Source organism: Ornithorhynchus anatinus, chromosome 10 (genome assembly GCF_004115215.2).
Source record: "Ornithorhynchus anatinus isolate Pmale09 chromosome 10, mOrnAna1.pri.v4, whole genome shotgun sequence".
NCBI classification, from domain to species: Eukaryota; Metazoa; Chordata; class Mammalia; order Monotremata; family Ornithorhynchidae; genus Ornithorhynchus; species Ornithorhynchus anatinus.
The window spans coordinates 58,497,273-58,522,999 of NC_041737.1; the positions used below are offsets into that span (position 1 = coordinate 58,497,273).

Sequence of the window (25,727 nt, forward strand, 5' to 3'; positions counted from 1 at the left end):
CACTGGGAGCCCTCTCCCAACTCCAAACCAGCTGTGTTCCCCTTGTCCCACGAGCCAACCTCGGGCAGGATGCCACCATGGCTCCACACGCTGTCTCTTTTCTGCATTTTTAATTAACAATCGGAATAAAAAACCAAGAAAAACAGTAAACATGGGGGTCCACAGGGGGAGGACCGTGGACCAAACCGGCCCCTGACAGACTGGGCCCAGTCAGACCTAGGGGTTGTGTCCACATGTCCACGGTGTATGTGTGTGTGTGTTGGGGGGAGGGTGGGGTACACACAAGTACCCATGGGGATCAATGGAGCAAGCGGGCACCAGAATCAGGTGGTCCAGTGGACAGTCAGTCTGACAGACAAACAGCAAGCATGACAGAGGGAGGTTGGGTGGCAGAGTCCACCCAACTCCGGCCCTTCAGGCGATCCCGAAGCGCTCAGCTCTTTTCCTCTTCTTGGCCTGGGGTAGGGGGGCAGGAACAAAAAGAGATTAAAGAAGGAAGGGGAAGAAGAGAAGGGCAGTATCACGAGCCCTGATAACGGTCACGGGGATGCGTCGGGCCCTGGGATTAAGACCGGGAAGGCAGCAGAAGGACCGGTGAATGTCAGGCTCTTCCCGCGGAAGGGAGGACAGAAATACCCAGGCCTGCTCTAGATGTGGGCTGGATCCTGAGTTTCCTTCAGCCACTTAATAACAATAACAGTAATTGTGGTATTTGTTAAGCGCTTATTGTTTATCAGGCACTGTACTAAGCACTAGGGTGGCCACAAGCAAATCGGATTGGACACGGTCCCTTTCCCACATCGGCCTCGCAGTCTCAACCCTCATTTTACAGATGAGATAACTAAAGCACAGCAGTGAAGTGACTTGCCTAAGGTCACACAGTAGACAGGTGCCATAGCCGGGATTACAACCCCTGCTGGTCCCGGAAACACGGCAAGATGGATGCCTCGACCCCATCCCCAGTCCCCGCTGCCCTGGCTGGGCTCTGTGCAGGGCGGCAGGAAACATCACCATCATCCTGTGCCAGCCGGGGCACCAGATAACCAGTCCCATGCACTGGCTTGGGGGTGGGAGGCTGAGAGGGGCTCAGTCCTTGGTATCCATCCCACCTGCCCCCAACAACACTCTCCCCTGGGGCTTCTCCCCTACCGATCCACACCTCAGGGTTCCTTCTCAATTAACTCCTTAGCAGCCAGAAGCAGCCACAATGAGGGTCTGGGAAGGATGCCCAGCCAGTCGCCCAAGGCGTCCCGGGGGGGAGCTGCGCCACAGAAGCAAAGTGAAGCGACCCCACCGATCCTTTCCGAGATCCAACTCCATAGCCCAACCCAGCGGTTCCCCTTCAACCTGCCCTGGCCTCCTTGGGGCTGGGCGGCAGCAGCAGGCAGGTGGGGGAGGGAGGGTGTCTCTGGGGAGGCGAACCGGCCCCCGCGTTACCTCTGTGTCTTCTGTGGCTCCGGCTGTGGCGCCAACGGAACTCGTGACGATACCAAAACGTTCCTTCCGCTTCTTCAGCTTCTCATCATCCTCGGTCTGGGTGGGGGGAACGGGGCAGATAAGGAGGGTTGAGAAGAGACTGTGGCCAGGAAGCAGTGGGGAAGGTATGCAGATGGGAGACCAGAGGAGCCACGAGCCCCAGGCCCAGTCTCACTCTCAGGATTGAAGGGTGGTTCTACCAGGCAGCCCAGACCAGGCCGCTGCCCGCTTCCGCATGTGTAGTTTGCACCCTGGGGTATGGCTGAGGTAGAAGGGCTGGGGCCAGTGTGTCCCCTCACCCCATCATGCTGTGGACAGGGAGGTGCCCGTTTGGCTCCCCTCAAACTTCAGGGCCATCAGGGTCCAGCAGGTTGAGGCAGAGGCAGAGAAAAGTTGGAGTTGAGGAGGGAAAACGGGGTACAACACAGGCATGGGGCAGGGGGAGGATAGTCAGGACGGGGGACCCTTTTCATGACAAAGAGGCCAGCGAGGTGGGAGGATGTCAGCACCTCGCAGAGTCGCTGCCATGGCAACCAGATCGGTGTTATCAATTACTGCACCTCGGTGCTCCGGAGGGGAAGGGGCGGAGGGGGGCAGAGGCGGGGAGAGTTGGAATTGAAAACACGTCCGTTTCGCCTCGGGGCCAGGAGTCAACATCAGGGTTTGTTTGCTTTCTTTCCAGGAGAAAATGAGCACAGCGACCCCAGGACCCCGTGGTGCTCCCGGCCAGGCGTGGGGCGGGGCCCGGGCGCCCGCCCCCACCCTGCAGGAAGATCCCTCCCCCCAGGCCCACATGTGCCCCTCCTACTTCGGATTGGGGGCAGGCGGAGAGGGCCGGGAACCCCCACCCGCTGGACACACGGAAGGCTTTCTCTATTTTGCACATGCCCTGCCCACACCCCCACTAAATCACCGGCCTCCAACGCTCACTCGCCCGCTCCCTCCCCCCGTCCCTCCCCCGTGACCCTCGTGGACAGGTCCGCACAATAAGCCCCACTCCATCTTGAGCCCTGCGCTGACAGCTTTGATTCACCGGTGCCCAGGGCCCGCCCATCTGGGGGAAATGACCCCCTCGAGCCGTGGCCCCCTTCGCATTCATCAGCCCCGGGCCGCCCCCCCTGCCCGAAGGCGGCGGTGAGTGCGCATCTGCGGCCGGGATAACCCACCCCCACCTCCCGACCCCCACAGAGGGACCCCCTGAGCCTCGTGCCTCAGCCTCCGCGGAGGGGCCGAAGGTGGCCAGTCCGGCCGAGGAGCCATAGCTCCCGCCCCCAGTTTGTGGGCTCCCGGGTGCCGGTGCTGGGACGGACTGCGGACGGTGCCCGCTCGGCCACCTGAGTAGGGGGCGGCCGGGGCCAGCCAGAGACCCCCGGGCCTGAGGTGGGCTGGGTGGGACCCCAGTAGGCGAGCAGGCTCCATTCACAGGAGCCAGTGACCCACTGGGAGCCCGAGAGGTCATTGGATAATACAAAGTAGAACCATCTGCCGGGCAGGCAGGAGGGCAGGCGGTCGCGGGGTGGGACACCGAGCCCACCCCCCCGCCATCTCTCGGGGTCGGCACGGTGGGGAAACACTCTCGGTGTCGAGGGGAGGGGAATGGACAGGGCGGGTGGGAGATTAATGGCGATCCGGCTGTGGTGTCCCCACGGGGAGGGTGGCGGGGACGGTATCCCTGGCAGCAATGCTGTTGGCTTTCCTCCCAGAAACACCCCACACAACCGGACTGCAGGAGGGGATGGTGGCAGGCTGGGGAGGACAGGACATGGGCTGCAGCTGCGAGGACCCTGGCCCCCAGCAGCCTCCAGCTTGCCCCGCCATCGAGAGATGAGCTGAGGCTGAAGGGCTCAGAGATAAAACCATCTGGCCTCTTCTTCCAGCCCGGACGCGCTACGGCGGGGCTGAGGCTGGAGGTGAAAGCCTACGGGGAGGGGGCACGGCACACCTGCCTGGCCTCTGGAGTGCCCTCCCTGCAAAAAATACCCTCCAAGCCTGGGGTGAACCTGGCCAGTGCTGCCCTCAGGGGACAGGCTGAGTGTTTGGGACCCTCAAAGGGAAGAACTTACTGCCATCTGGTCCCACTGGTCACCCGCTGCCCTTCCCCGGAAGACCTCTGCAGGGGGTTTGGGCAGGATGACTCCGGGGCCCAAGGCTTCAGTGGCACATGGCAGGGGTGCGGGGGTGCAGCACCTTCCTCTCAGCTCTGGCATCACACGTTTCACACCTCCATCCCACCTCCTGGCTTCATACTTCCTGCAGTGTTTGTGCACCCACATGCCCTGCACCTCTTTGCGTCCCCGCACCCCTGACCCCCACCCGGTCTGGCTTGTGGCAGCGAGGGACGGGTGAGAACGCCGGGCCCGATTTCTCAAGCGCTGAGTGCGGTGCTCTGCCCACAGTTAAGTGCTCAACAGATATTACTGATTGATTCTGCCTTTGAAATTACAATAGGTGTTCAAGGACCTTGAGCAGGAGATGGGGTGGGGGTTGGGGTAAGAGGTTGGGGATAAGGGGGTGAAAAGGAAAATGAGGGAGAGGGTCAGAGTGTCTGGTGGGGGGAGGCAGCCCACCCACAGGATAATTACACTGACTGGTCCCGTGAGAGCCCGGGGCTGGGAGGCGGAGGACGCCCCAAGAGCTTGACGGATCTGTGCTTTCGGAACAAAGGGCAAAAGTTGGGTTCCTCAGCAGGGACCGACGAAGAACCAACCAGACGCCGGTACACTGGGACGTCAGGATCGCCCCACCGCGACTCCTCCTGCCCAGCCAGCCGGCCGCCGCAGGAGGAATGTGACCCCAAGGCCGAGCTCTGGGCACCCTCTGGGAGGAGGATGGGCCGTGGCAGGTCCCTGGCCCGACCACCCTTGTGCCCAACCCCTGCTCCCGGTCAAGGGGCTGGTTTGGAACCAGGAGCCGAGGGGCAGGGAAGCTATGGGGAGGGGAGATTGGTCCCAGCAGAAGTCCCGTTCCCAAGGCTGGGCCGCTCATGTTTAGGCCCCCCCCAAGAACACCCAACCCCAAGGAGACTAGGGGAGACAGGACCCCAATGCCTGCCTAAATCTCCCCCCTCGGCTGTGGGCCAGGGTTGCCCCTGCCAGCCTCTGGGGACGGAGGTCAACACCAATAAAGGTCCAAGGTCAACTGGGCTTTCAAACTGGGGACCAATGAGTATAGTGCTGTGTCCTAGGCAAGCACTCAGTCCATGCTGTGGACTGCTAACTATACTGTGCAGCTCTCAGTCCACACTGTGGACTGTCTGCTCTTTGACCTTAGGCAAGTCACTTTGCTTCTCTGGGCCTCAGTTACCCCACTGGTAAAATGGGGATTGAGATTGAGCCCCATGTGGGACATGGAGCCTCCTCCCCCTCCCATCCTTTAACTGTTGGAGTTCCTCAAGGGTCAGTTCTTGGCCCTCTTCTGTTCTCCATTTACACTCACTCCCTCGGTGAACTCATCCGCTCTCACGGCTTTGACTACCATCTCTACGCAGATGACACGCAGATCTACATCTCCGCCCCTGTCCTCTCCCCCTCCCTTCGGGCTCGCATCTCCTCCTGCCTCCGGGACGTCTCCACCTGGATGTCGGCCCGCCACCTAAAACTCAACATGAGCAAGACTGAGCTCCTCATCTTCCCTCCCAAGCCCGGTCCGCTCCCAGACTTCTCCATCACCGTGGATGCCACGACCATCCTTCCCGTCCCGCAGGCCCGCAATCTCGGTGTCATCCTTGACTCGTCCCTCTCGTTCACCCCACACATCCTATCCGTTACCGAGACCTGCCGGTTTCACCTCTACAATATCGCCAAGATCCGCCCTTTCCTCTCCACCCAAACGGCTACCTTACTATTACGGGCTCTCGTTATATCCCGGCTAGACTACTGTGTCAGCCTTCTCTCTGACCTCCCTTCCTCCTCTCTCGCTCCGCTCCGGTCTATTCTTCACTCCGCTGCCCGGCTCATCTTCCTGCAGAAACGATCTCTCCCCTTCTTAAACAACTCCAGTGGTTGCCTATCGACCTCCGCTCCAAACAAAAACTCCTCACTCTAGGCTTCAAGGCTCTCCATCACCTTGCCCCTTCCTACCTCTCCTCCCTTCTCTCTTTCTACCGCCCACCCCGCACGCTCCGCTCCTCTGCCGCCCACCTCCTCGCCGTCCCTCGGTCTCGCCTATCCCGCCGTCGACCCCTGGGTCACGTCCTCCCGCGGTCCTGGAACGCCCTCCCTCCTCACCTCCGCCAAACTGATTCTCTTTCCCTCTTCAAAACCTTACTTAAAAATCACCTCCTCCAAGAGGCCTTCCCAGACTGAGCTCCTCTTCCCCCTCTACTCCCTCTGCCATCCCCCCTTTACCTCTCCGCAGCTAAAGCCTCATTTTCCCCTTTTCCCTCTGCTCCTCCACCTCTCCCTTCCCATCCCCACAGCACTGTACTCGTCCGCTCAACTGTATATATTTTCGTTACCCTATTTATTTTGTTAATGAATTGTACATCGCCTCGATTCTATTTAGTTGCCATTGTTTTTACGAGATGTTCTTCCCCTTGACGCTGTTTAGTGCCATTGTTCTTGTCTGTCCGTCTCCCCCGATTAGACTGTAAGCCCGTCAAACGGCAGGGACTGTCTCTATCTGTTGCCGACTTGTTCATCCCAAGCGCTTAGTACAGTGCTCTGCACATAGTAAGCGCTCAATAAATACTACTGAATGAATGAATGAATGGACTGTGTCCAACTTGATTTGCTTGTACCCACCCCAGTGCTTAGTAATAACAATAATAATAATTATGGTATTTGTTAAGCGTTTACTATGTGCCAAGCACTGTCCTAAGCACTGGGGTATATACAAAGTAATCAGGTTTTCCCGGGTGGGGCTCGGGCTTAATCCCCATTTTACAGATGAGGTCAGTGAGGCACAGAGAAGTGAAGTGACTTGCCCAAACAAGTGGTGGAGCCGGGATTAGAACCCAGGTCCTCTGACTCCCACGCCTGGCACCTAGTAGGCACTGAACAAATACCATCATTATTATTAGTATAGTGCTCTCCCCTTAGTCCATACTATGGATTGATTAGAACGGTGCCTGCCCACAGTGAGCACATAGTCTATACTGTAGACTGATAGCGGGGCTCTCAGTCCATACCGTCAACTGATTAGTACATTGCTCTGCGCTCAATCTAGACTATGGATTGACTAGAACAGTGCTCTGGGCTCAGCAGGTGCTCAGTCTACAATGGGGACTGACTAGTAACAATAATAATAATAATAATAAACGATGATGGCATTTGTTAAGCGCTTACTATGTGTCACACACCATCCTAAGCGCTGGGGGAGATACAAATTTATCAGCTTGTCCCATGTGGGCTCACAGTCCTAATCCCCATTTTCCAGATGAGGTAACTGAGACACAGAGAAGTGATTTGCCCCAAGCCACACAGCTGATAAGTGGTGGAGCCGGGATTAGAACCCACGACCTCCGACTCCCAAGCCCGTGCTCTTTCCACTAAGCCACGTTGTGCTCTGCCTTCGGTCCACCCTGGGGATTGATTAGAACAGTGCTCTGCACGCAAGCGAGCACTCAGTAGACTGATGAGCAGAATGAGCGCCTCTCAGTCCGTACTGCCAAATGCTGAGTACTGTGCTCTCATTCATTCATTTAATTGTACTTACTGAGCGCTTCCTGTGTGCAGAGCACTGCACTAACCGCTTGGAAAGTACAATTCAGCAACAAATAGAGACAATCCCTGCCCAACAACATGTTCAGAGTCTGCCCTCTAAGGAAGTGTTCTGTCCTAATTGTATGCAGCTGGTACCCTCCCCGCTGACTCCCAAGGAGACAAAACGGCAGGGCAGGAGGGGCCCAAGAACCACACAACCCAAGCTTTTAGGACGGGGTTCAAACCCCCACAATTCCCAGCCCAGAGTTTGGAGCCCTGGAAGGTCCCGTCTCCACTCCGTTCCTGGCAGGCAGGACCCGGGCCAGACCGATCAGGTGGAGGGAGGTGCCAGGAAGCTGAGAGAGACCGGTGAAGGTGGCGGGCAGACACGTGGGAGGGTAAGGGGGCGGCGGGGGCGGCCCCTTACCTTCTTGGAGACGGACGAGACGTTCAGACCAAATCTCTGAGCCCGTTCCTTTAACTTGTCCATGTTCACCTGCCGGGAAGACAGAGAACCGGGGATGGATTGTTTCGGCCGCTTGGTCGGGGGCAGGAGCCGTCCCCACCCGCCTGGGGCTGAGCCATCCTGACCCCACACACGGAGCCTCCACGGCGCTGCCCGAAGATCCGGGCCGGAGTCAGAAGACATCTCTGCTGGAGACGGGCAGAGCAGCAGGCCCAGAGTTGGGGAAGGAGGAGGCCCGGGGAGCCTCTGGGTCTCATGTTTTGCCACAGAGACAGAGACCAGCCTGGGCAGGGGGCTGAGGTCACTCCGGGTTCTTACCGTGGGCTTGACATCCGTTGACAGGGCTAGAAAGGAAAACACGTCCCATTAGAGGTTAGACTCCTACCTCTTCAGATTCCCTCAGACGAGCCACAACTCTGCCCTATCCTACTCGGCAATGCTCTGTTCCTCCCTCGACCACCCCCACGGTCCCCACCAACAGTCCCAAATTCCCTCCCAGAGACCCACTTCTGCCTCGGTTTACCGACACTGGGCTCACCTGATTCTCCTCCTGTTTTTTTTTTGCGGGTTCCTCTTCTGTCTTTCACCCCCTGTGGGCATCCCTCAAGACTCTGCCGGATTCCCTACCCTTCTCTCCCTCTACACTCACACTCTCGGGGAGCTTCTCGGCTCACACAGGTCCAGCCACCAGCTCTGTGCAGGCGGCTCCCACGTGGACCTCTTAGGCCCTGACCGCTCCCCCGCCACCCAATCCCACGTCTCCTCTTGCCCCCGGGGACTGCTCACACTCAATGTGTCCAAAACTGAACTCTCTGCCCTCTCGCCAGCCCTGCCCCCCGCACCCCAATATCCTCAACACCGCTGACAACGCTGCCACCTTCCCCCAGGATGGCAACCTTGGGGTCATCCTCGACTCCTTGCAACCAACTGACCGCTCGATCTGGTTGGTTCTTTAATCAATTAATTGCATCATTTGAGCGCTAACTCTGTGCAGAGCACTGTATAAAGCACTTAGGAGAGTACAATATAATAGAGTTGGTAGTCACATTCCCTGCCTGCAAGGAACTTAAGAGTCTGGAGGGGGAGGTAAACATAGGTGCAAAGAAGTTAATTATGGATCTGGTCATAATTGCTGTGGACCTGAAGGCGGGATGAATAAAGGTTACAAATCCAAGGGAGTGGGAGAGGAGGAAATGTTCAGGACATGTCACTTCCCCTCCTCAAAAATCTCCAGTGGTTGCCTAGCCACCTCTGAATCAAACAAAAACTCCTCACCATTGGCTTTAAAGCTCTCCATCACCTTGCCCACTCCTACCTCACTTCCCTTCTCTTCTGCAACTCAGTCCGCACACTTCACTCCACTGGTACTGACCTTCTCACTGTGCCTCCATCTCACAAGTTTTGATGCCGACCACTGGCCCACGTCCTACCTCTAGCCTGGAATGCCCTTCCTCCTCAAATCCGTCAATTACTCGCCGCTCCTTCAAAGCCTTACTGAGGGCACATTTCCTCCACGAGGCCTTCTCAGACTAAACCCCACTTTTCCTCATCTCTCACGCCCTTTTACGTCACCCTGACTTGCTCCCTTTGCTCTCTCCCCACCCCGGCCCCAAACCACTTATGTATACATCTGTAATTTTACTTACTTATATTGATGCTTGTCTCCTCCCCTCTAGACTGTGAGCTCATTGTGGGCAGGAACTGTCTCTACTGCTGCACTCAACTTTCTCAAGCATAGTACAGTGCTCTGCCCACAGTAAGCACTCAATGACTATGACTGAATGAATGTCAGGGGCAAGGGGTCCTGGAGGCCCAAGCGAGGAAAGACTTGAATATAGAGGGGAATGGGGAAGTGAAGAGGGGGAAAGAGAAAGGAGAAAGAGAAGCAAGGAAGAAGGGCAGGAAAGAGAGAGGGGCTAGGATGAAGCGCTTACCTTTGGCCGAAACGGGAGTAATGCCGAATCTGTGGAGGAAAAACCCACGTGAGAGTGAGAGAGCCAGCTGGGCGCCAACCCCTCTCCACATCCTGGCCCAGGCAAGCACGTGGCCCTGCAGGGTAACTCCCCGGTGGTCCGCCCACCACCCCACACTTCAGCCCCTGGCTCAGCCCCCTGGGCTGCCCCAGGGCAATTGAGGACCTACCTAGCTGCCCGGGCCGCCTTCTTACTCTCTAGGCTCACGGGAACGTTGAACCTCTCTGCTCGCTTCTGCATCCTCTGGAGGGTGGGGGGAGGGAGAACAGAGAAAGCAGGGGGCTTCACCATCATCACCTCGTCCCCAGCTCTTTCCTTGCGACTCCCCAAACCACCCTCATAGCTCCTCCCAGTCTCACTTTCACCTACGAGCTGTGCCAATTTTTTTTTTTTTAGGGTGCTTGTTAATCGTTTACCTTGGTACTAAGCACTGGGATAAATACAAGTTAATTGCGTTCACCACAATCCCTGTCCCACATGGGGCTCACAGATTTAAACTCCATTTACAGATTCAGTAACGGAGGCACAGGAGTTAAGCGACTTGCCTAAGGTCAAAGAGCAGGTAAATGGAAGAGCTAGGATTAGAAGCCAGGTCCCTCTGACTCCCAAACCCATATTTTTTCCACTAAGCCACACTGCCCATTCTCTTGCCTTTGACCTGTCCCCGCCCTTCCCTGCCCTTGCAAGCTCCCCCCAACACCACGCTAAATTCCGCTCACCTCATCCTCCTCCTCAACCTGCGAAGCCCTTGAAAAGCCCGCCTTCTCCAGGAAGTCTTCCCCGATGAACTCCCAGGACCCGAGGTCCAATCAACCCACCAGCTGCACTCGGCCCTCACGTGGAGCCTAGCACTCACTATGCATCCTCCTCTCTCCCCGCCCCACAGGGCCTCGCTCTGACACTCAGAGATTCCGGGTGCTGAAAGGGCACTGTCAGTCTGGAGGCAGGGTGGGTTCCTACCTCAGTCTGTGGGATCTCTGATGTGATTTTCACCACTTTCTTCTCCGTAGCCCTGAAGGAGAAGAAGAGGTGAGGGGATGGGGAGGGCGAGGCAAAAGGGTTGGGGCAACCCACGGAACTGTCACCTCACAGCTCTCCGCCGGATTCAAGTAACCCAGACCCTCCCCCGGCACCAAGCAAAGGCTCTGGGGAACGAGGAGGCCAGGTGGAGGTGGTCCGGATGGAAAACCGTCACCCCGCTCGGGCTCACTCGCCGCCGCACTGGCTGGCACCCAGGCACCAGTGCCAGGGTCTCTTGGGAGGCCAGGCTCCTCCGTGAGCCCCTGGTTCCCCGCAAGGAACAAGAGGCAGGAGGTTTGGAGGAGTCAAGTGGGGCAAACGCTACAGGGTCTGGTCAAACCCTTCACAAAGAGTACCATACACGCCCACACCCACGGGACACTTCATAACACCCTGGAAGGAAGGGGCCGGACCTCTTTGTTGGGAGAGTCCTGCCCTGGACTGGAGACGGGCGAGGGGCGCCCCCTTCTGTCCAAAGCCCAGCCCCGCACACGCCCAGCCACATCGGGGTCTTCGCAAGAGCAGAGTCCGGTGGGCGTCCACCCCACCTGAACCCGGCCACTGACCCACCATCTCCAAACCTTGGGGGAACCCCAAGAAGCAGCCATGGTGGGGTTGGGGGGGAGACCCCTCCAGCCCCCCACTCAGCCATGTCTGGGTCTCTCAGAGACCAAAGTGGCCTCTGGCCATAGACCTCATCCTCATTCCCCTCTCGCCAAGGCACTTCCTCGTGAAAGAGGGTGGGGGGGGAGCAGAGGGGAGCCTCAGGTGGGTACTGCTGCCTTTCGCCTTCTCCAGCTCCCTGCAGGAGGCGGGCACCACAGCTGGCATCCCAAGTTCAGACTGCCCAGAGCCCCATAGACAGCCAGTAGTCCTTCAGACTCCCTCCCTGGGCCTTGTAGGTCTAACCCACTGACCGGGCAGCCAACCGGGCAACAATGGCACTGGTCCACAGACCGTGCAATAACACTGACCATGCTGGGACTGAACCACTTATGAGGCAGCCACATGGACCATGGTGGGGCTGACCCACTGATCGGGCAGCCACATAGCCCTCACCGGAGCTGGCCCATTGATGAGGGGCTCCTGACCGGGGTCCCTACCTTCAAGGAAGCGAAGGTCCACGTAAGCGGCTTGGGGTACAAACTTGAAAGATGCTTATCAAAAGCAGAGTATGGGCAAGGAAACCCACATCCAACAAAGCTGGGGGAGGCCCAGAGGAATTCCCTGCCCCTCATCAAGACACCCCAGCAACCCCCCGCCCTTAACAAAGGCCTCAGCTCCCGACCGGACCCGATACTTACACGTCAGCGGCTTTCTCGGGGGCCTGCTCCTCTTCTTTGACAGGCGGCTCTGCTGGCTTTGCTTCTTCCTCCTGGGAGCGAGGAGCAGGGGGCGGGGGGCACGGGGCAGAGGGCGGGATGAGACCCACTACATGGAGCCGGGGAGCAGAGAGAGGGCACCCGGGGGCTGCGAACCGGGTGACCCGTGCCGCCCTCACAGCCCCCTCGCGCCCAGCCCGAGAGGGGGCCAAGGGCAGGGTAAGCCTGGACTCACTTCCGTTTCATCTCCCAGCACGTCCTCTTCGTTGGGCTCCTCTTCAGCTGCAGTAAAGAACATCCCCGCGCCCGCCGGCTCCTTCAGCGCCCGGCTCCTCGCCGCTGCCGCCCACGTCCCTGCCGGCCGAGGACCCGATGCCCGGCCCCACCGTGTGCGCCCTCCCGGGACCCGCCGCCCAGGTCCCCAGCCCCTGCCGCCCACCGTGCTCCTCGAGGTACGCTTGCAGCCTGTTTATGAGATCCTGCTTGATGCCTTTGGTCTCCAGGCCTCGTGCCAGGCATTCTTGCTTCAGCTCTGCAAGCTGGGGGACAGGAAGGAGAAGAGATGCACCGTGAACATCAAGGCCCAAGGTCCCCACGGCGAGGGAGACCAGACGAGGAGTTTGTGGCCAGTCCCGGGGAGGACCGAGCTGGGTAGAGCCTTAGTGAGTGAGCCCGAGCCCCTCTTTTCTCCAGACCCTCGCCCTGGGATTTGAGGAGTATGAGCATGGGAGCACCCACCCATTCCTCTACAACAGTCCCCCGCGGTTCATCCCTCTGATCACGAGCAGCTCCCAGACACCCCTTCCCCATCCCGCAGCCAAAGGCGAGCTTGACTTGGAGGTGCCCCGGAGAGATCGCCGTGTTGCTGGGCCGTGGGCCGGAGGAGCACTGGAGGGCCAGGAGCGTGCTCAGCTTGGTGAGTCCCTACAGCCTGACCTTTGAGGGTGGGCGGACCGGGCCAAGAAAAGGTGAAATCGGCGGGGGGAGCTGGCCAAAATCGGAGGCCTGCTTGGGTGGAAACTGGCAATTCTATGACTGGGTGTAGAGCTAGGGAAGGGAACCCTATCCCCTCCTCCCCTTCATTTCCTGCCCTCTCAGCACCTCCGTTCCCACCACGAGGGTCCTACAGATACAGAAGCAGCGCGGCTCAGTGGAAAGAGCACGGACTTGGGAGTCAGAGGTCACGGGTTCAAATCCCGGCTCGGCCGCTTGTCAGCTGTGTGACTTTGGGCAAGTCACTTCATTTCTCTGTGCCTCAGTGACCTCATCTGTAAAATGGGGATTAAGACTGTGAGCCCCACGTGGGACAACCTGATCACCTTGTATCCTCCCCAGTGCTTAGGACAGTGCTTTGCACGTAGTAAGCGCTTAACATGTGCCATTATTATTATAGTGGAGGGGAGGGGAATGCTTCGGGGGAGGACATTACAGTGGGGAGCTCAGGCCCACCCCCATGCCTAGGGAGGACAATACAGCAGGGAGCTCAGGCACACACCCATGCCTAGGGAGGAAGGGGAGGACATTATAGAGGGGACCTCATGCTCACCCACATCCCTAGGGAAGGAGCAGAGGACACTATAGTGGAGACCTCATGCCCACCCCCATCCCTAGGGAAGGAAGAGAGGACATTATAGCAGGGACCTCATTTCCACCCCCATCCTTAGGGAAGAAGGGGAGGACACTAAAGAGGGGAACTCATGCCCACCCCATCCCTGGGGAAGGAGAAAAGGACATTATAGTGAGGACCTCATGCTCACCCTCATCCTTAGGGAAGAAGGAGGATATTATAAAGGGGACCTCATGCCCACCTCCATCCCTAGGGAAGGAGGAGAGGACATGATAGGGGAGACCTCATGCTCATCCCCATACCTAGGGAAGGAGGAGAAAACATTTTAGCAGGGACCTCATGCTCATCCCCATCCCTAGGGAGGAAGGGGAGGACATTATAGGGGGGACCTCACGCTCACCCCCATCCCTGGGGAAGGAGGAGAAAACATTATAGCGGGGACCTCAAGCTCACCCCCATCCCTAGGGAGGAAGGGGAGGACATTATGGGGGGACCTCATGCCCACCCCCATCCTTGGGGAAGGAGGAGAGGACATTATTGGGGGGCACATTATTGGGGGGACCTCATGCCCACGCCCATCCCCGGTGGGGGAGAGGGCGTGCCTTAGTGGCAAGAGCCCGGGCTTGTAAGTCGAAGGTCGTGGGTTCTAATCCTGCCTCCGCCCCTGGTCTGCTGGGAGACCTTGGGCAAGTCACTTCACTGGGCCTCAGTTCCCTCATCTGTCAAATGGGGATGAAGACCGTGAGCCCCACGGGGGGACCAGCCGATGGCCCTGTCTCTCCCCCAGCGCTTCGAACAGTGCTTGGCACCTAGGAGGCGCTTCACCAACAGCGATATTAGAGGAGAACATTGTGGGAGGCCCCATCCCTCAGGGCGGCGTGGCAAGGGAGGCCATTAGAGCGGGCAGCTGACTGGTCCAGTCCAAGCGCTTAGGGCAGCGCTCTGCACATAGTAAGCGCTGAAGAAATACTGTTAAATGAATGAGTAAATATGAGGGCGGCAGGGAGGGAGAGTCGTCTCTTCAGCCCCCTCGGCGTGGAGCGATTTAGCGAGAGGGCGGTATAACGAGGGGGAGGAGGCTTTTCTCCTCAGGGGAATGGCGGGAAGGGGAGGGAAGGGGAAGAGGGGGACAGAGAAGCCCCGACCGCCCCTCCTCAACCCGACCCCCGGCACCTTCAGCTTGTGGAGCTCCACAGTCTCGGCCGCCATCTTGTCGCCGCTTCGGTCCCCCCCCCCTCCCCCCGCCTCCCCCCGCCTCCCCGCGCTCCCGCCTCGGGCGACCGCCTCGAGCCGCCCAATAGCGTCGGGCATTACTGGGGGGCGGGCTCAGCAACAGCTCCTGCCATTGGTCTCGTCGAGACCCCGCCCATTCCGAGGCCCCGCCCCCCCGCGCGACGCTCTCGCCCCGAGGCGGCGAAAGGGCGGGGCCCCGCTTCGGAGTGACGTCGGCGCCAGCCAACGAGCGCCCCGCTCTGCGGCCGCCGACCAATGGGCGGCGGCGGGCCGGGGCCGGCCGACCAATGGGGAGGGCGGAGGCGAGGGCGGGAGGGGGGGGGCGCCCGCTTCCTGGAGACGGGCAGGTGAGAAGCGAGCGACGCGGCCCAGGCCGGACGGGGGCCCGGGGCCGCCAGGTGAGCGGGGGCGGCGAGGGAGGCGAGGGAGCCGAGAAATGAGGCGGAGGGCGGGGGAAGAACTCAGGAGGCGAGGCGGGAGGGCCTCTCCCAGACGCCTCCGCGGCTCCAACCGGCCCCAGGGGCCTCCCCGGCCCCACTCGAAGACCATTCATTCATTCAGTCGCGTTTATTAATAATGTTGATACTTGTGAAGCGCTTCCTATGTGCACAGCACTGTTCTAAGCGCTGGGGGCTACGAGGTGATCAGGTGGTCCCACGTGAGACTCACAGGCTTCACCCCCATTTGACAGATGAGGGAGCTGAGGCCCAGAGAAGTGAAGTGACTTGTCCACGGTCACCCAGCTGACAGAGGCGGGATTCGAACCCATGACCTCTGACTCCCAAGCCCGGGCTCTTGCCACTGAGCCCCGCTTGCGCTTACTATGGGCACAGCACTGTACTCTTGGGTAAAATGGGGATTAGGACTGTGAGCTTCACGTGGGACAACCTGATGACCCTGTGTCTCCCCCAGCGCTTAGGACATAGTAAGCGCTTCAAAAATACCGACATTATTATTACCGAGCGCTTGGAATGTCCAACTGGGCAACAGAGAGAGACCCTCCCTGCCCAATGACGGGCTCGCCGTCTAAACAGTGGAGACAGCAAAGCAGAACAAAACAAAAAAGACAACATCATCGAGATAATTGATAATAGTAATAATAATGTTGGTATTTGTTAAGCACTTACTATGTGCAGAGCACTGTTCGAAACACTGGAGGAGATCCAGGGTCATCAGGTCGTCCCACGTGAGGCTCACAGTTAATCCCCATTTGACAGATGAGGGAACTGAGGCCCAGAGAAGTGACTTGCCCTCAGTCATACAGCTGACAAGTGGCAGAGCCGGGATTCGAACCCATGACCCCTGACTCCCAAACCCGGGCTCTTTCCACTGAGCCACGCTGCTTTTCAAAATAAATAGGGTAATAAATAATATGTAAATGAGCACAGTGCTGAGGGGAAGGGGGAAGAGGAAGGGAGGGGGAGCAGAGGGAAAAGGGGGGGGGGCTCAGTCTGGGAAGGCCTCCTGGAGGAGGTGAGCTCTCAGGAGGGCTGTGAAGGGGGGAAGAGAGCTAGTTTGGCGGAGGTGAGGAGGGAGGGCGTTCCAGGACAGCGGGAGGACGTGGGCCGGGGTCGATGGCGGGATAGGCGTGAACGGGGGAGAGTGAAAAGGTTGAGCGGCAGAGGAGCAGAGGGTGCGGGGTGGGCAGTAGAAAGAGAGAAGGGAGGTGAAGTAGGAGAGGGCAAGGTGATGGAGAGCTTTGAAGCCAAGAGTGAGGAGTTTTTGTTTCATGCGAAGGTTGATAGGCAACCACTGGAGGTTTAATAATAAGGAATATTAATAATAAGGCCAGGGGGACGCACCCCCACCCCCTCCCCCTCCTCGCCCCCCAGGCGGGGGTCCAGTCGTCGGGTCGGGGGTCATCATCCAGCCGCTCTCCCTTGCCAGGATGAACGTAGGGGTGGCCCACAGCGAGGTGAACCCCAACACGCGGGTGATGAACAGCCGGGGCATCTGGCTGGCCTACGTCATCCTGGTGGGCCTCCTCCACGTGGTCCTGCTCAGCATCCCCTTCTTCAGCATCCCCGTCGTCTGGACCCTGACCAACGTCATCCACAACCTGGTGAGGCCCCGACACCCCAAAAAGCCTCCCCCTCAACCCCTTCATTCATTCAAATCGCGCAGTGGTCTTTACCGAGCGCTTACTGTGGGCAGAGCACCAGACTATGCGCTGGGAAGGTAAAACTGGGGAAGCAGAGTGGCTGAGTGGCAAGAGCCCAGGCTGGGGAGTCAGAGGACGTGGGTTCTAATCCTGGGCTCTGCCACTTAATAATTGTAATGATGGTATTTATTAAGCGCTTACTATGTGCCAAGCACTCTTCTGAGCGCTGGGGGAGATACAAGGTGATCAGGTTGTCCCACGTGGGGCTCACAGTCTTAATCCCCATTTGACAGATGAGGGAACTGAGGCACAGAAATGAAGTGACTTGCCCAAAGTCACGCAGCTGATAGGTAGCAGAGCCGGGAATAGAATTCACGACCTCCCACTCCCAAGCCTGTGCTCTTTCCACCAAGCCACGCACTTAACTTCTCAGTGTCACTTACCTCATCTGTAAAATGGGGATTGACTGTGAACCTTATACGGGACAGGGACTACGTCCAACCCACTTACTACGTACCAGGGACGGAACTGGCCTCTGGTGTAAATACGAGCTAAGTACTTATTTTGATGTCTGTCTTCCCCTTCTAGACTGTGAGCCAGCTGTGGGCAGGGATTGTCTCTATTTGTTGCTGAATTGTACTTTCTAAGCGCTTAGCACAGTGCTCCGCACACAGAAAGCACTCAATAAATACAATCAAATGAATGTGGTTTATTTTTAAAGCCACGAGCTTTAAGTCTGGAGGGACTCCCCCACTTTAGGCCTTTGCGTCATCCTTCAGGTGCCTTGTTTGCCTGATTTAAGTCTCGGGCTGTGCTGCTTTGGTTTGTGTTTTTTTTTTTTTAAGGTATTTGTTAAGCACTTTACTTAACACTTTACTTAACAGGCACTGGACTAAGTCCTGGGGTAGATAGACGCTAACTCCCTGTCCCACAGCGGCTCACAGTCCTACTCCTCGTTTTACATGAGGCACAGAGAAGTGAACGTGACTTGCCCAAGGTCACAGAGCGGCTAAGTGGTGGAGCTGTGAAGACAACCCAGGTCCTCTGCCTTCGCAGGCCCGGGCTCTTTCCGCTAGGCCACGCAGCCTTGAAGTTGGTTCCTCAGCCCCAGTCCTGCCTTTCCTCCCCATCACCGCTGCTCCTCCTCCCCCGCAGGCCATGTACATCTTCCTGCACACGGTCAAAGGGACCCCGTTCGAGACGCCGGACCAGGGCAGGGCCCGCCTGCTCACGCACTGGGAGCAGATGGACTACGGGCTGCAGTTCACCTCCTCCCGCAAGTTCCTGAGCATAACACCCATCGTGCTGTGAGTCGGGCGGGGGGGGAGAAAGGCGCCCGAGCCCCCCCTTCCCTATTACAGCTCCTTTCCCCCCACAGCGAGAGAGGGTCTAGGTCGTTGTCTGGGAACATTTTAGTTGGGGATGGGGAGAGGTAGGGGTTCAGAGAGGTTTGTTTGCCCCCCACACCACGCTTCTTACCCATAGCACAGGCCAGGCCCGGACGCAGGAGGCAGGTCGGCCCCCCTCACCGCCGCATCCTCCCTCCTTCCCCCAGCTACCTTCTCGCCAGCTTCTACACCAAGTACGACGCGGCCCATTTCCTCATCAACACGGCCTCGCTGCTCAGCGTGCTGCTGCCCAAGTTGCCCCAGTTCCACGGCGTCCGCCTTTTTGGCATCAACAAGTACTGAAGTCCAATGGCGGGGACGGTGGGAGCCCAGGGTGGCAGGATCGAGGGGCGGAAGCGACGAGGAGGGCGGAAACGGACACCACCACGCAGCCCCCTCCCCGGCCCGTGGCACGGAGCCCGAGAGGCTGGGACGGGGCAGGCGGGGGAGGAACCGGGAGTGATGTGTACAGAATGCATCTGGGGACTTGGTTGGTGACGGGATGTATATTTTCCTTGTAATAAAAGCCAGTTTTCCAGATGGTGATGCAGGTGTGTGAGGCGGGGGAGAGGAAGGGAAGTAGGGGTCACTCCTGCAATGCCCAGCCCTTCAGACGGATGGGGGTGAGAGACAGGGGTCCCTGGCTTGAGCTAGCCCCGCCGGGCAACTTTACACCCACACCCGCAGCAGAGGTGATGAGCCCTGCTCTACCGGAGGAAACTTCCCATAACCCTCTGACCTGCTCCCTGCCCTGAAGCGAGAGGGGACCCAAGAGGTGGGGGCAGGGGCCCCGTGTGGCCCTCTCCCACGGCGCCAAATAAACGGGGCAGAGCCGTCACTTAAATACAGAAAAACTTTTTAAAAAGGCCCTCATGGGTGGAGCTCAGCGGGGGAAAGGGCGGCGCACTTTCTTGCGTCGCTTTGGCTTGGCCTCCCCCTTGGGCGCCGTGCCAGCCGGCTGGGGGGCGGCACAGAAGCCGCCGTTGGGCGCCTGGCCGGGGGTGGCCTGAAACATCCGGTTGAAGAAATCCTGGAGGTCGGCGGGGGGGGCATCCGGGCTGACCCTGGGGGAGAGGGAAAAAGAGCGTGAGGGAGGGGGCGGTCCCCGGGCGGGGGCCGAGGCCGGAGCTGGCCCAGGGGTGGCACGTTTGCCGTCCCTCTTGATGCTCGCCAGGGCCCGACCCTACTTGTCCTCCACCTCAAGGCCTCCTAGAATCCCACCTGCTCCAGAAGGCCCAACCTGACTCGTTTCTCTACTCCCCAAATCCCATCCTCCCACTTTGCTACCTATCCTCTCGCTTATCGCCCCCGGGGAGAGTATTACAGGGCCCTGGCACACGATAACCACTTCAATAGCATTTGATTTGAAGCTCAACTGTGGGCAGGGAACACGCCTACCACTTGTCATTCTGTACTCTCCTAAGCGCTTAGTACAGTGCTCTGCACACAGTAAGTGCTCAATAATATGACTGAATGAATGAATGCTCTACACACAGTGCTCACTAAACACAGTAAGTGCTCAATAAATACGATCAAATAAATGAACGAATACAAATGGTTTGTATTTTCGGAACCCTACCTCCAGCTCTGACTTACTTTAACCTCACCCTCCCCTAGAGCATCGGAGTCTAACCTCGCTGTGGGTGGAGAACGCATCACTTGGTGATTCTCTAGAAGCCCCAACCTGACCGCACCTCACCCGCCGCCCTCCCTACCAGTAAGCTCCTCGAGGGCAGCGGGTGCACCTCCTTCAGTTCTTGAACTCCTCCAAGCACTCGGCCTTCGGGAGGTGCCCAGCACAGGTCCCACTGGGCTGGGGCAGGGCGGGAGAGCCCGCGTGAGCCCCCTCCGCACCACCTACCTGGGCCGGCTGGCGGGGCCGGGAGTCCGGGAGCCAAAGGAGATGTGATAGGGGACGCGATGGGTGTCGGGAGAGATGCACACGCGCTGGCAGCCGGCCCATTCTGCGGACAGGGAGCGGTGGGGGAATTGGGTGGGGGGAGGGGGGGGAAACGCACGTCTCGTCCCCTCGCCCCGGTGGGCCCAAGGCAGCCCCAGCCCCTCCCTCCCGGCCCTACCTGTGATGTCGTACACCTTCCCGTCCATCAGGGCGAAGTAGGTGATCTTGAGGCCCAGCAGGCTGGACTCGGCCCAGAGGTCGCCCTCGGTGGCGGGGTGCAGGCGGCTGCACGGGGCGCAGTAGCGGGCGCTGTGGGGCTCGCGCTCCATCTCAAACCGCCTGGCCGGGGACGGAGGGGCGAATAATAGTAATTATTAACAATTATGCTACTTGTTAAGCGCTTTCTGTGTGTCAAGGCCAGTCCTAAACACTGGGTGTACAGACAAGTTAGACACGGTCCCTGTTCCACATGGGGCTCACACTCCTATTCCCCATTTTACAGATGAGGCAACGGAGGCTCAGAGAAGCGAAGCGCCCGGGGTCACACAGCAGACATGGTAGAGCTGGGATTAGAACCCTGGTCTTTCTGACTCCCAGGCCCATACCCGCGCGGCCAGCTCGCGGGCCACACCTCCCGTCCCCAAGCCCTATGGCCCCCGTCCACTCTCTCTAGTGGAACAGAGCTGCCCCTGCTCCCACCCTAACCCCAACACCCTGCCCACCTGTGCTTGCCCTTGCAGCGGCTGCACACCATGGTATTCATGGCCTCCTTTAAGTCATCCTGCAGGCGGGCCAGGAACTCGTTCACGGAGCGGTTCAGCTCGCTCTCGGCCATCCGCTTCCTGGCAATCGGGGAGAGGGGGAGGCATCATCACGAGGCTACTGGTGGTGATGGAGGCTGCCCACCCCGGCCCTTACCAACCTGCCCCAGGCGGACGAGGCTCAGCCTGCTGCCGCCGTCCCCCGCCCAACCTCCCGCCCGCCCCCACCTACGTCTCGTATTCCCTCCGGCGCTCGGGGCTGCTCGCGATGTCCCAGGCCGCCCTCAGCACCTTGAAGGCTTCCTCGGCCCGGGGGTGGGGGCTTTTATCAGGGTGGACCTGCGGGGGGGGGGGGGGGGCGTGAGAGAGGAATATGTCAGTGATGGAGGATGCTGCCAGGAACTGCATCCCCAGCCGGCCACCCCCACCCCTCCCGCGCCCATCAGGCCCCCGACCCCTTCAGCCCAGCTCTCTTGGCAAGGGTCACTGCCCCTCAACCCTTACCGGCTACAACCAATGGGGTTTCAAGCGTCTGCTGCGGGCAGGGGGCCGCGCTGAGCCACAGGCAGACGCTACAAACCCCCGTGCCGGCCCCCGGACCTCTCGCCCCCCGACCCGGCCCCGGGGGTTGTCAGACCACAGACTCACTAGCACGGCCAGCTGCCGGTAGGCCTTCTTCAGCTCCGCGTCTGACGCCGTCGCTTCCACCCCCAGGACCAAGAAGGGGTCGAGCTGCTCCTCGGGCACCGTGGCCATGGCCAGCAGGCGGGAGACCTCCTCTTCCCCAGACTGGACCCTGCGCCCGCCGCCCCTGTCCCCCGGCTCCTCGGCCCGCCCTGCCCACAGCCCCTCCAGGCGCCGCCACATCCGGCCCTCGCGCAGCCACGTCCAGCCGCGCCGGAGAGCGGGCGAGTCCAGCCGGGAGGCGAGCCGAGCCGCCCAGGGCCCCGCGCCCAGTCGTCCTGCCAGCCCCCTCAGGTGGCTGTAGGCGGGCCGGGCGCAGCCGAGCAGCAGCGCCAGCGCCAGGAGCATCAGGGCGCCCAGCAGTCGCAGCAGGCAGGCGAGGAGCCCGGCGCCCCAGCGCAGCCCCCGGTCCAGCGCCCCTGCGCCCGCCCGGGCCCAGCCCCCGAGCGCCCGGGCCCGGCCGCCGGCCCGCTCGCCCCACTGGGCCAGGTCGCCACCCCGCAGCCGGCCGCAAGCCCGGACCAGGAGCCCGCCGGCCTCCACGTACTCCCCCACCAGCACCAGCAGCTCGATCAACCACCACAGCGCCGCCGCCCCCAACTGGCACAGCTCCTGGGGGCCCGGGAGCCACCACCTGTCCACAGAGCCCCATTTTCGCCTGCCGGGCCGGTGCCCCCTGCGCCCGCCCCCCTCCCGCGGGTCCTCCTTGGCGGCCAGGCGGGACCGTTGCTTCCGGGCAGGGCCCTTTCGCCGGGCGGAGGCTTTCTGCCGGGCGGCGGGGTCAGGGATCCTAAATGGGCTGGGGTCACCGTCCTCCTCTTCTTCCTCCTCTTCCTCCTCCTCCTCGTCCCCGCCCCTGCCAGGGGCCGTGGAGGGCCGGCGGGGGCAGGAGCCGCTGCAGGAGCGGTCCTGGCCCTCGGGGAAAGCCACCATGGGGGCGAGGCCAGAGCCCTGGCGGCAACAGGCCGGCGAGGCAGCGGGGATCTGCGGGCTCTGCTCCTGCGGGCCCGAGGCCATGCCCCCGACCCCACCCGTCCCCCGCCCGTCACCGCCAGCGGGGCCCCAGCACCCCTCCACCCCCAGCTCCTCCTCAGAAGAGTCTTCACCATGCCCACGGTTCTCGCCCTGGGCAGCGTCCGGAGCCCCCGGGGGGTTATGGTTCAGATCTGGCGGGCAGGCAGGGCCGGGGGGGCCCGGCAGGCAGTGGGGGCCGTTCGGAATCACGACGCCTGCCAGGTCCTCGGATCCTGAGAACGAGGAACCACGGGGAGCCTTGGAGTCCAGAGTGGCGAGCTGTCATGGTTGGCCCTCCAGTCCCTCTCGCTTCCTCCCCGGGGGCGCGATGCGGCTACGGCCCCAGGGTCGGTGGGGGGGGGGTCTAGGTCACGGCCATCACAGCGGGCGGGATTCCTGCGGAGGAGAAACGTCCAGAAGACTGTGAAGGAGTGAGCGGTAGCTCCAGCCCGCCCAGGCCTGGTCGCTGCAGAGGGGCGGGGAGCGAGCTGCTTAGGGCCAGGGCTCCGGGCGGGCCCTTCCCCACCCCAGCGCCTCGAATCCATCAACGGATGTTATTTAATTAGCAGTGACTATGGGCAGACCACAGTACTAGGTGCCACGGAGACTACAATGGAATTGGTAGACGCGATCCCTACCTGCAAAGACCTTAAAGTCAGGGGCGAGGACGGTGAAATCAGCTGTGGATAGGGGAAACGGCAGAATATGAAGATGCCTATACAAGGGCTGAGGTTTGGGTGGAAAGTCTCTTGTACTGTAAAAGCGCTCAGTCCCGGGTTCTGAGCTTGACTCAGTAGAAAGAGCCCGGGCTTGGGAGTCAGAGGTCGTGGGTTCAAATCCCAGCTCTGCCACTTGTCAGCTCTGTAACTTTGGCCAAGCCACTTAACTTTTCGGGGCCTCAGTTACCCCCATCTGTAAAATGGGGATGAAGACTCTGAGCCCCACATGGGACAACCTGATGATCTTGTATCCTCCCCAGCGCTTAGAACAGTGCTTTGCACATAGTCATGCCATCATCGCTATTATTATCAAATATCAGTGATGGGTGGACCTAGAGAAGCAGCGTGGCTCAGTGGAAAGAGCACGGGCTTTGGAGTCAGAGGTCATGGGTTCGAATCCCAGCTCGGCCACTTGTCAGCTGTGTGACTTTGGGCAAGTCACTTAACTTCTCGGTGCCTCAGTTACCTCATCTGTAAAATGGGGATGAAGACTGTGAGCCCCACGTGGGACAACCTGATTCCCCTGTGTGCAGCGTGGCTCAGTGGAAAGAGCATGGGCTTTGGAGTCAGGGCTCATGAGTTCGAATCCCAGCTCTGCCACTTGTCAGCTGTGTGACTGTGGGCAAGTCACTTAACTTCTATGTGCCTCAGTTCCCTCATCTGTAAAATGGGGATTAAGACTGTGAGCCCCACGTGGGACAACCTGATTCCCCTATGTCTACCCCAGCGCTTAGAACAGTGCTCGGCACATAGTAAGCGCTTAACAAATACCAACATTATTATTATTATTATTACCCCAGCGCTTAGAACAGTGCTCGGCACATAGTAAGCGCTTAACAAATACCAACATTATTATTATTATTATTAGACTGTGAGCCTGTCATTGGGCAGGGATTGTCTCTCTCTGGTGCCGAACTGTCCATTCCAAGCGCGTGGTCCAGTGCTCTGCACATAGTAAGCGCTCAATAACAGCGTGGCTCAGTGGAAAGAGCCCGGGTTTGGGAGTCTGAGGTCGTGGGTTCTAATCCCGGCTCTGCCGCTTGCCGGCTGTGTGACTTTGGTCAAGTCACTTCACTCTGCCTCAGTGACCTCATCCGGAAAATGGTGATTAAAACTGTCACCCTGTGTCTGTGATCACCCTGCTCACCCTGTATCCCCCCCCAGCGCTTAGAACACGGCTTCGTACATAGTAAGCGCTGAACGAATACCACCATTATTAAGTACTGTTGAATGAAAGCTATGGAACCGCATGCACAGGCGAGGCAGAAGGGAGAGGAAATGAGAGCTGAGGAAGGCCTTTTGGAGGAAATGGGACTCATTCAATAGGATTTATTGAGTGCTTACTGTGTGCAGAGCACTGGACTAAGCGCTTGGGATGGGCAATTCGGCAACAGATAGAGACCCTCCCTGCCCAGTGACGGGCTCCCGGTCTAATGGGTGTGGATGTGGAGGGTGGGGGTCCGTCGGCTACGAAGGGAGAGGGCGTGGGCGGCGGCGGGATGACGAGGTACGGGGCGGCGGCGGAGCATGCAGGGGGCTGCTAAAAGTGGATCGGGGAAGCCTGCCTCCATTATTTTCTTATAGGTCCATCATTAGAGAAGCAGCGCGGCTCGGTGGCAAGAGCCCGGGCTTGGGAGTCAGAGGTCACGGGTTCGAATCCCGCCTCTGGCCCTTGTCAGCTGGGTGACCGTGGGCGAGTCCCTTCACTTCTCTGGGCCTCAGTGACCTCATCTGTAAAATGGGGATGAAGGCTGGGAGCCTCACGAGGGACAACCCGATGACCCTGGATCTCCCCCAGCGCTTAGCACGGTGCTGTGCACAGAGTAAGCGCTGAGCGAATCCCAACATTTTTATTTATTATTTCAAAACGGGCGGTAGGGATGCGTGGGGATCGTGCCCCCCCCCCCCCCCCGCCGGGCGGGGCCTTCGGGGGCGGGACCGGGGCCGGGGCGGGTCCTTACCGAGCAGAGGCGGCGGCTCCTGGCCCTCGGAGCAGGGGACGCCCCGCCGCCTGCTCCTCCCGCTCGGCCTCCCGCTCACATTCTACTTCCGCCTTCCGTCCCCGCCGACGACGACCTCGGCCGCCTTTCACTTCCGGGGTTGCCGCAGGGCGGCGGCGACGAGGGCCGACGGAGCGGCCGCCGCCCGGCGCGCGTGCGCACCAGCCAACGTGCAGGGCGGGCGGGCGCGCGCACGGCGCGCGGGGCTGGGGAGGCGCGCACGCACGGCGCGCGGGGCTGAGGGAGGCGCGCACGCACGCCGCGCGAGGCAGAGGGGCGCGCGCGCACCCCGCCCTCCCCACGAGGAGGCGGGGCGAGATCTGGCCCCGCCCCTTAAAGGGACCGCAGGCCCTCCGCCACGTGCGCCACGTTGGGCAGTCCGGAGAGGGGGGCGTCCGGCCAGCCTGGAGGTCATTCAGTCGTACTTCTTGAACAGTTACTATGTGCAGAGCACTGTACTA

General features: G+C 59.9%; 3 protein-coding genes and 1 long non-coding RNA gene across 6 annotated transcripts; 2 read left to right on the top strand and 2 right to left on the bottom strand.

Moving 5' to 3' along the window:
- Positions 1 to 93: 93 nt before the first annotated feature.
- On the bottom strand, positions 94 to 14,704 carry LOC100074779 (SAP domain containing ribonucleoprotein). The gene is made up of 11 exons (XM_029074225.2): positions 14,640 to 14,704; positions 12,339 to 12,438; positions 12,135 to 12,181; positions 11,882 to 11,952; positions 10,518 to 10,569; positions 9,727 to 9,800; positions 9,519 to 9,547; positions 7,903 to 7,928; positions 7,546 to 7,614; positions 1,438 to 1,533; positions 94 to 456 (listed from the first exon to the last, which is right to left on the bottom strand). Exons 1-11 carry the CDS (start codon positions 14,673 to 14,675, stop codon positions 415 to 417), a joined length of 642 nt encoding a protein of 213 aa, XP_028930058.1. The 5' UTR covers positions 14,676 to 14,704; the 3' UTR covers positions 94 to 414.
- On the top strand, positions 1,520 to 2,483 carry LOC114814782. The gene is made up of 2 exons (XR_003762584.2): positions 1,520 to 1,601; positions 2,159 to 2,483. It is a non-coding gene; the product is annotated as an uncharacterized LOC114814782 (long non-coding RNA).
- A 315-nt stretch (positions 14,705 to 15,019) lies between the features above and the next one.
- On the top strand, positions 15,020 to 18,729 carry ORMDL2 (ORMDL sphingolipid biosynthesis regulator 2). 2 transcript variants are annotated; one of them, XM_029073860.1, is made up of 4 exons: positions 15,020 to 15,097; positions 16,587 to 16,761; positions 17,956 to 18,107; positions 18,356 to 18,729. In XM_029073860.1, exons 2-4 carry the CDS (start codon positions 16,588 to 16,590, stop codon positions 18,489 to 18,491), a joined length of 462 nt encoding a protein of 153 aa, XP_028929693.1. In that variant the 5' UTR covers positions 15,020 to 15,097; position 16,587; the 3' UTR covers positions 18,492 to 18,729. The 2 variants fall into 2 exon arrangements, with proteins under 2 accessions (XP_028929693.1, XP_028929694.1); XM_029073861.2 differs by having other exon boundaries at positions 15,029 to 15,046.
- A 298-nt stretch (positions 18,730 to 19,027) lies between these two features.
- On the bottom strand, positions 19,028 to 25,422 carry DNAJC14 (DnaJ heat shock protein family (Hsp40) member C14). 2 transcript variants are annotated; one of them, XM_029073858.2, is made up of 7 exons: positions 25,228 to 25,422; positions 21,498 to 22,943; positions 21,082 to 21,188; positions 20,811 to 20,930; positions 20,267 to 20,427; positions 20,050 to 20,152; positions 19,028 to 19,252 (listed from the first exon to the last, which is right to left on the bottom strand). In XM_029073858.2, the coding sequence occupies exons 2-7, from the start codon at positions 22,548 to 22,550 to the stop codon at positions 19,072 to 19,074; spliced, it is 1,725 nt and encodes a 574-aa protein (XP_028929691.1). In that variant the 5' UTR covers positions 22,551 to 22,943; positions 25,228 to 25,422; the 3' UTR covers positions 19,028 to 19,071. The 2 variants fall into 2 exon arrangements, with proteins under 2 accessions (XP_028929691.1, XP_028929692.1); XM_029073859.2 differs by having other exon boundaries at positions 21,498 to 22,968.
- Positions 25,423 to 25,727: the final 305 nt, after the last annotated feature.

What these genes read in the sequence shown, in the direction of transcription:
- ORMDL2 (XM_029073860.1), top strand. Translation starts at nt 16,588, where the DNA reads ATGAACGTAGGGGTGGCCCACAGCGAGGTGAACCCCAACACGCGGGTG. An exon ending in CCAACGTCATCCACAACCTG is followed by an intron (nt 16,762 to 17,955) that starts GTGAGGCCCCGA and finishes CCTCCCCCGCAG; the next exon opens with GCCATGTACATCTTCCTGCA. An exon ending in AGCATAACACCCATCGTGCT is followed by an intron (nt 18,108 to 18,355) that starts GTGAGTCGGGCG and finishes TCCTTCCCCCAG; the next exon opens with CTACCTTCTCGCCAGCTTCT.
- DNAJC14 (XM_029073858.2), bottom strand. Translation starts at nt 22,550, where the DNA reads ATGGCCTCGGGCCCGCAGGAGCAGAGCCCGCAGATCCCCGCTGCCTCG. An exon ending in CGCCGGAGGGAATACGAGAC is followed by an intron (nt 20,931 to 21,081) that starts GTAGGTGGGGGC and finishes CCCGATTGCCAG; the next exon opens with GAAGCGGATGGCCGAGAGCG. An exon ending in GAAGGTGTACGACATCACAG is followed by an intron (nt 20,153 to 20,266) that starts GTAGGGCCGGGA and finishes CCCTGTCCGCAG; the next exon opens with AATGGGCCGGCTGCCAGCGC.
- LOC100074779 (XM_029074225.2), bottom strand. Translation starts at nt 14,675, where the DNA reads ATGGCGGCCGAGACTGTGGAGCTCCACAAGCTGAAG. An exon ending in TGCTGGGAGATGAAACGGAA is followed by an intron (nt 11,953 to 12,134) that starts GTGAGTCCAGGC and finishes CCTCGCTCCCAG; the next exon opens with GAGGAAGAAGCAAAGCCAGC. An exon ending in TACTCCCGTTTCGGCCAAAG is followed by an intron (nt 7,929 to 9,518) that starts GTAAGCGCTTCA and finishes TTTCCTTTCTAG; the next exon opens with CCCTGTCAACGGATGTCAAG.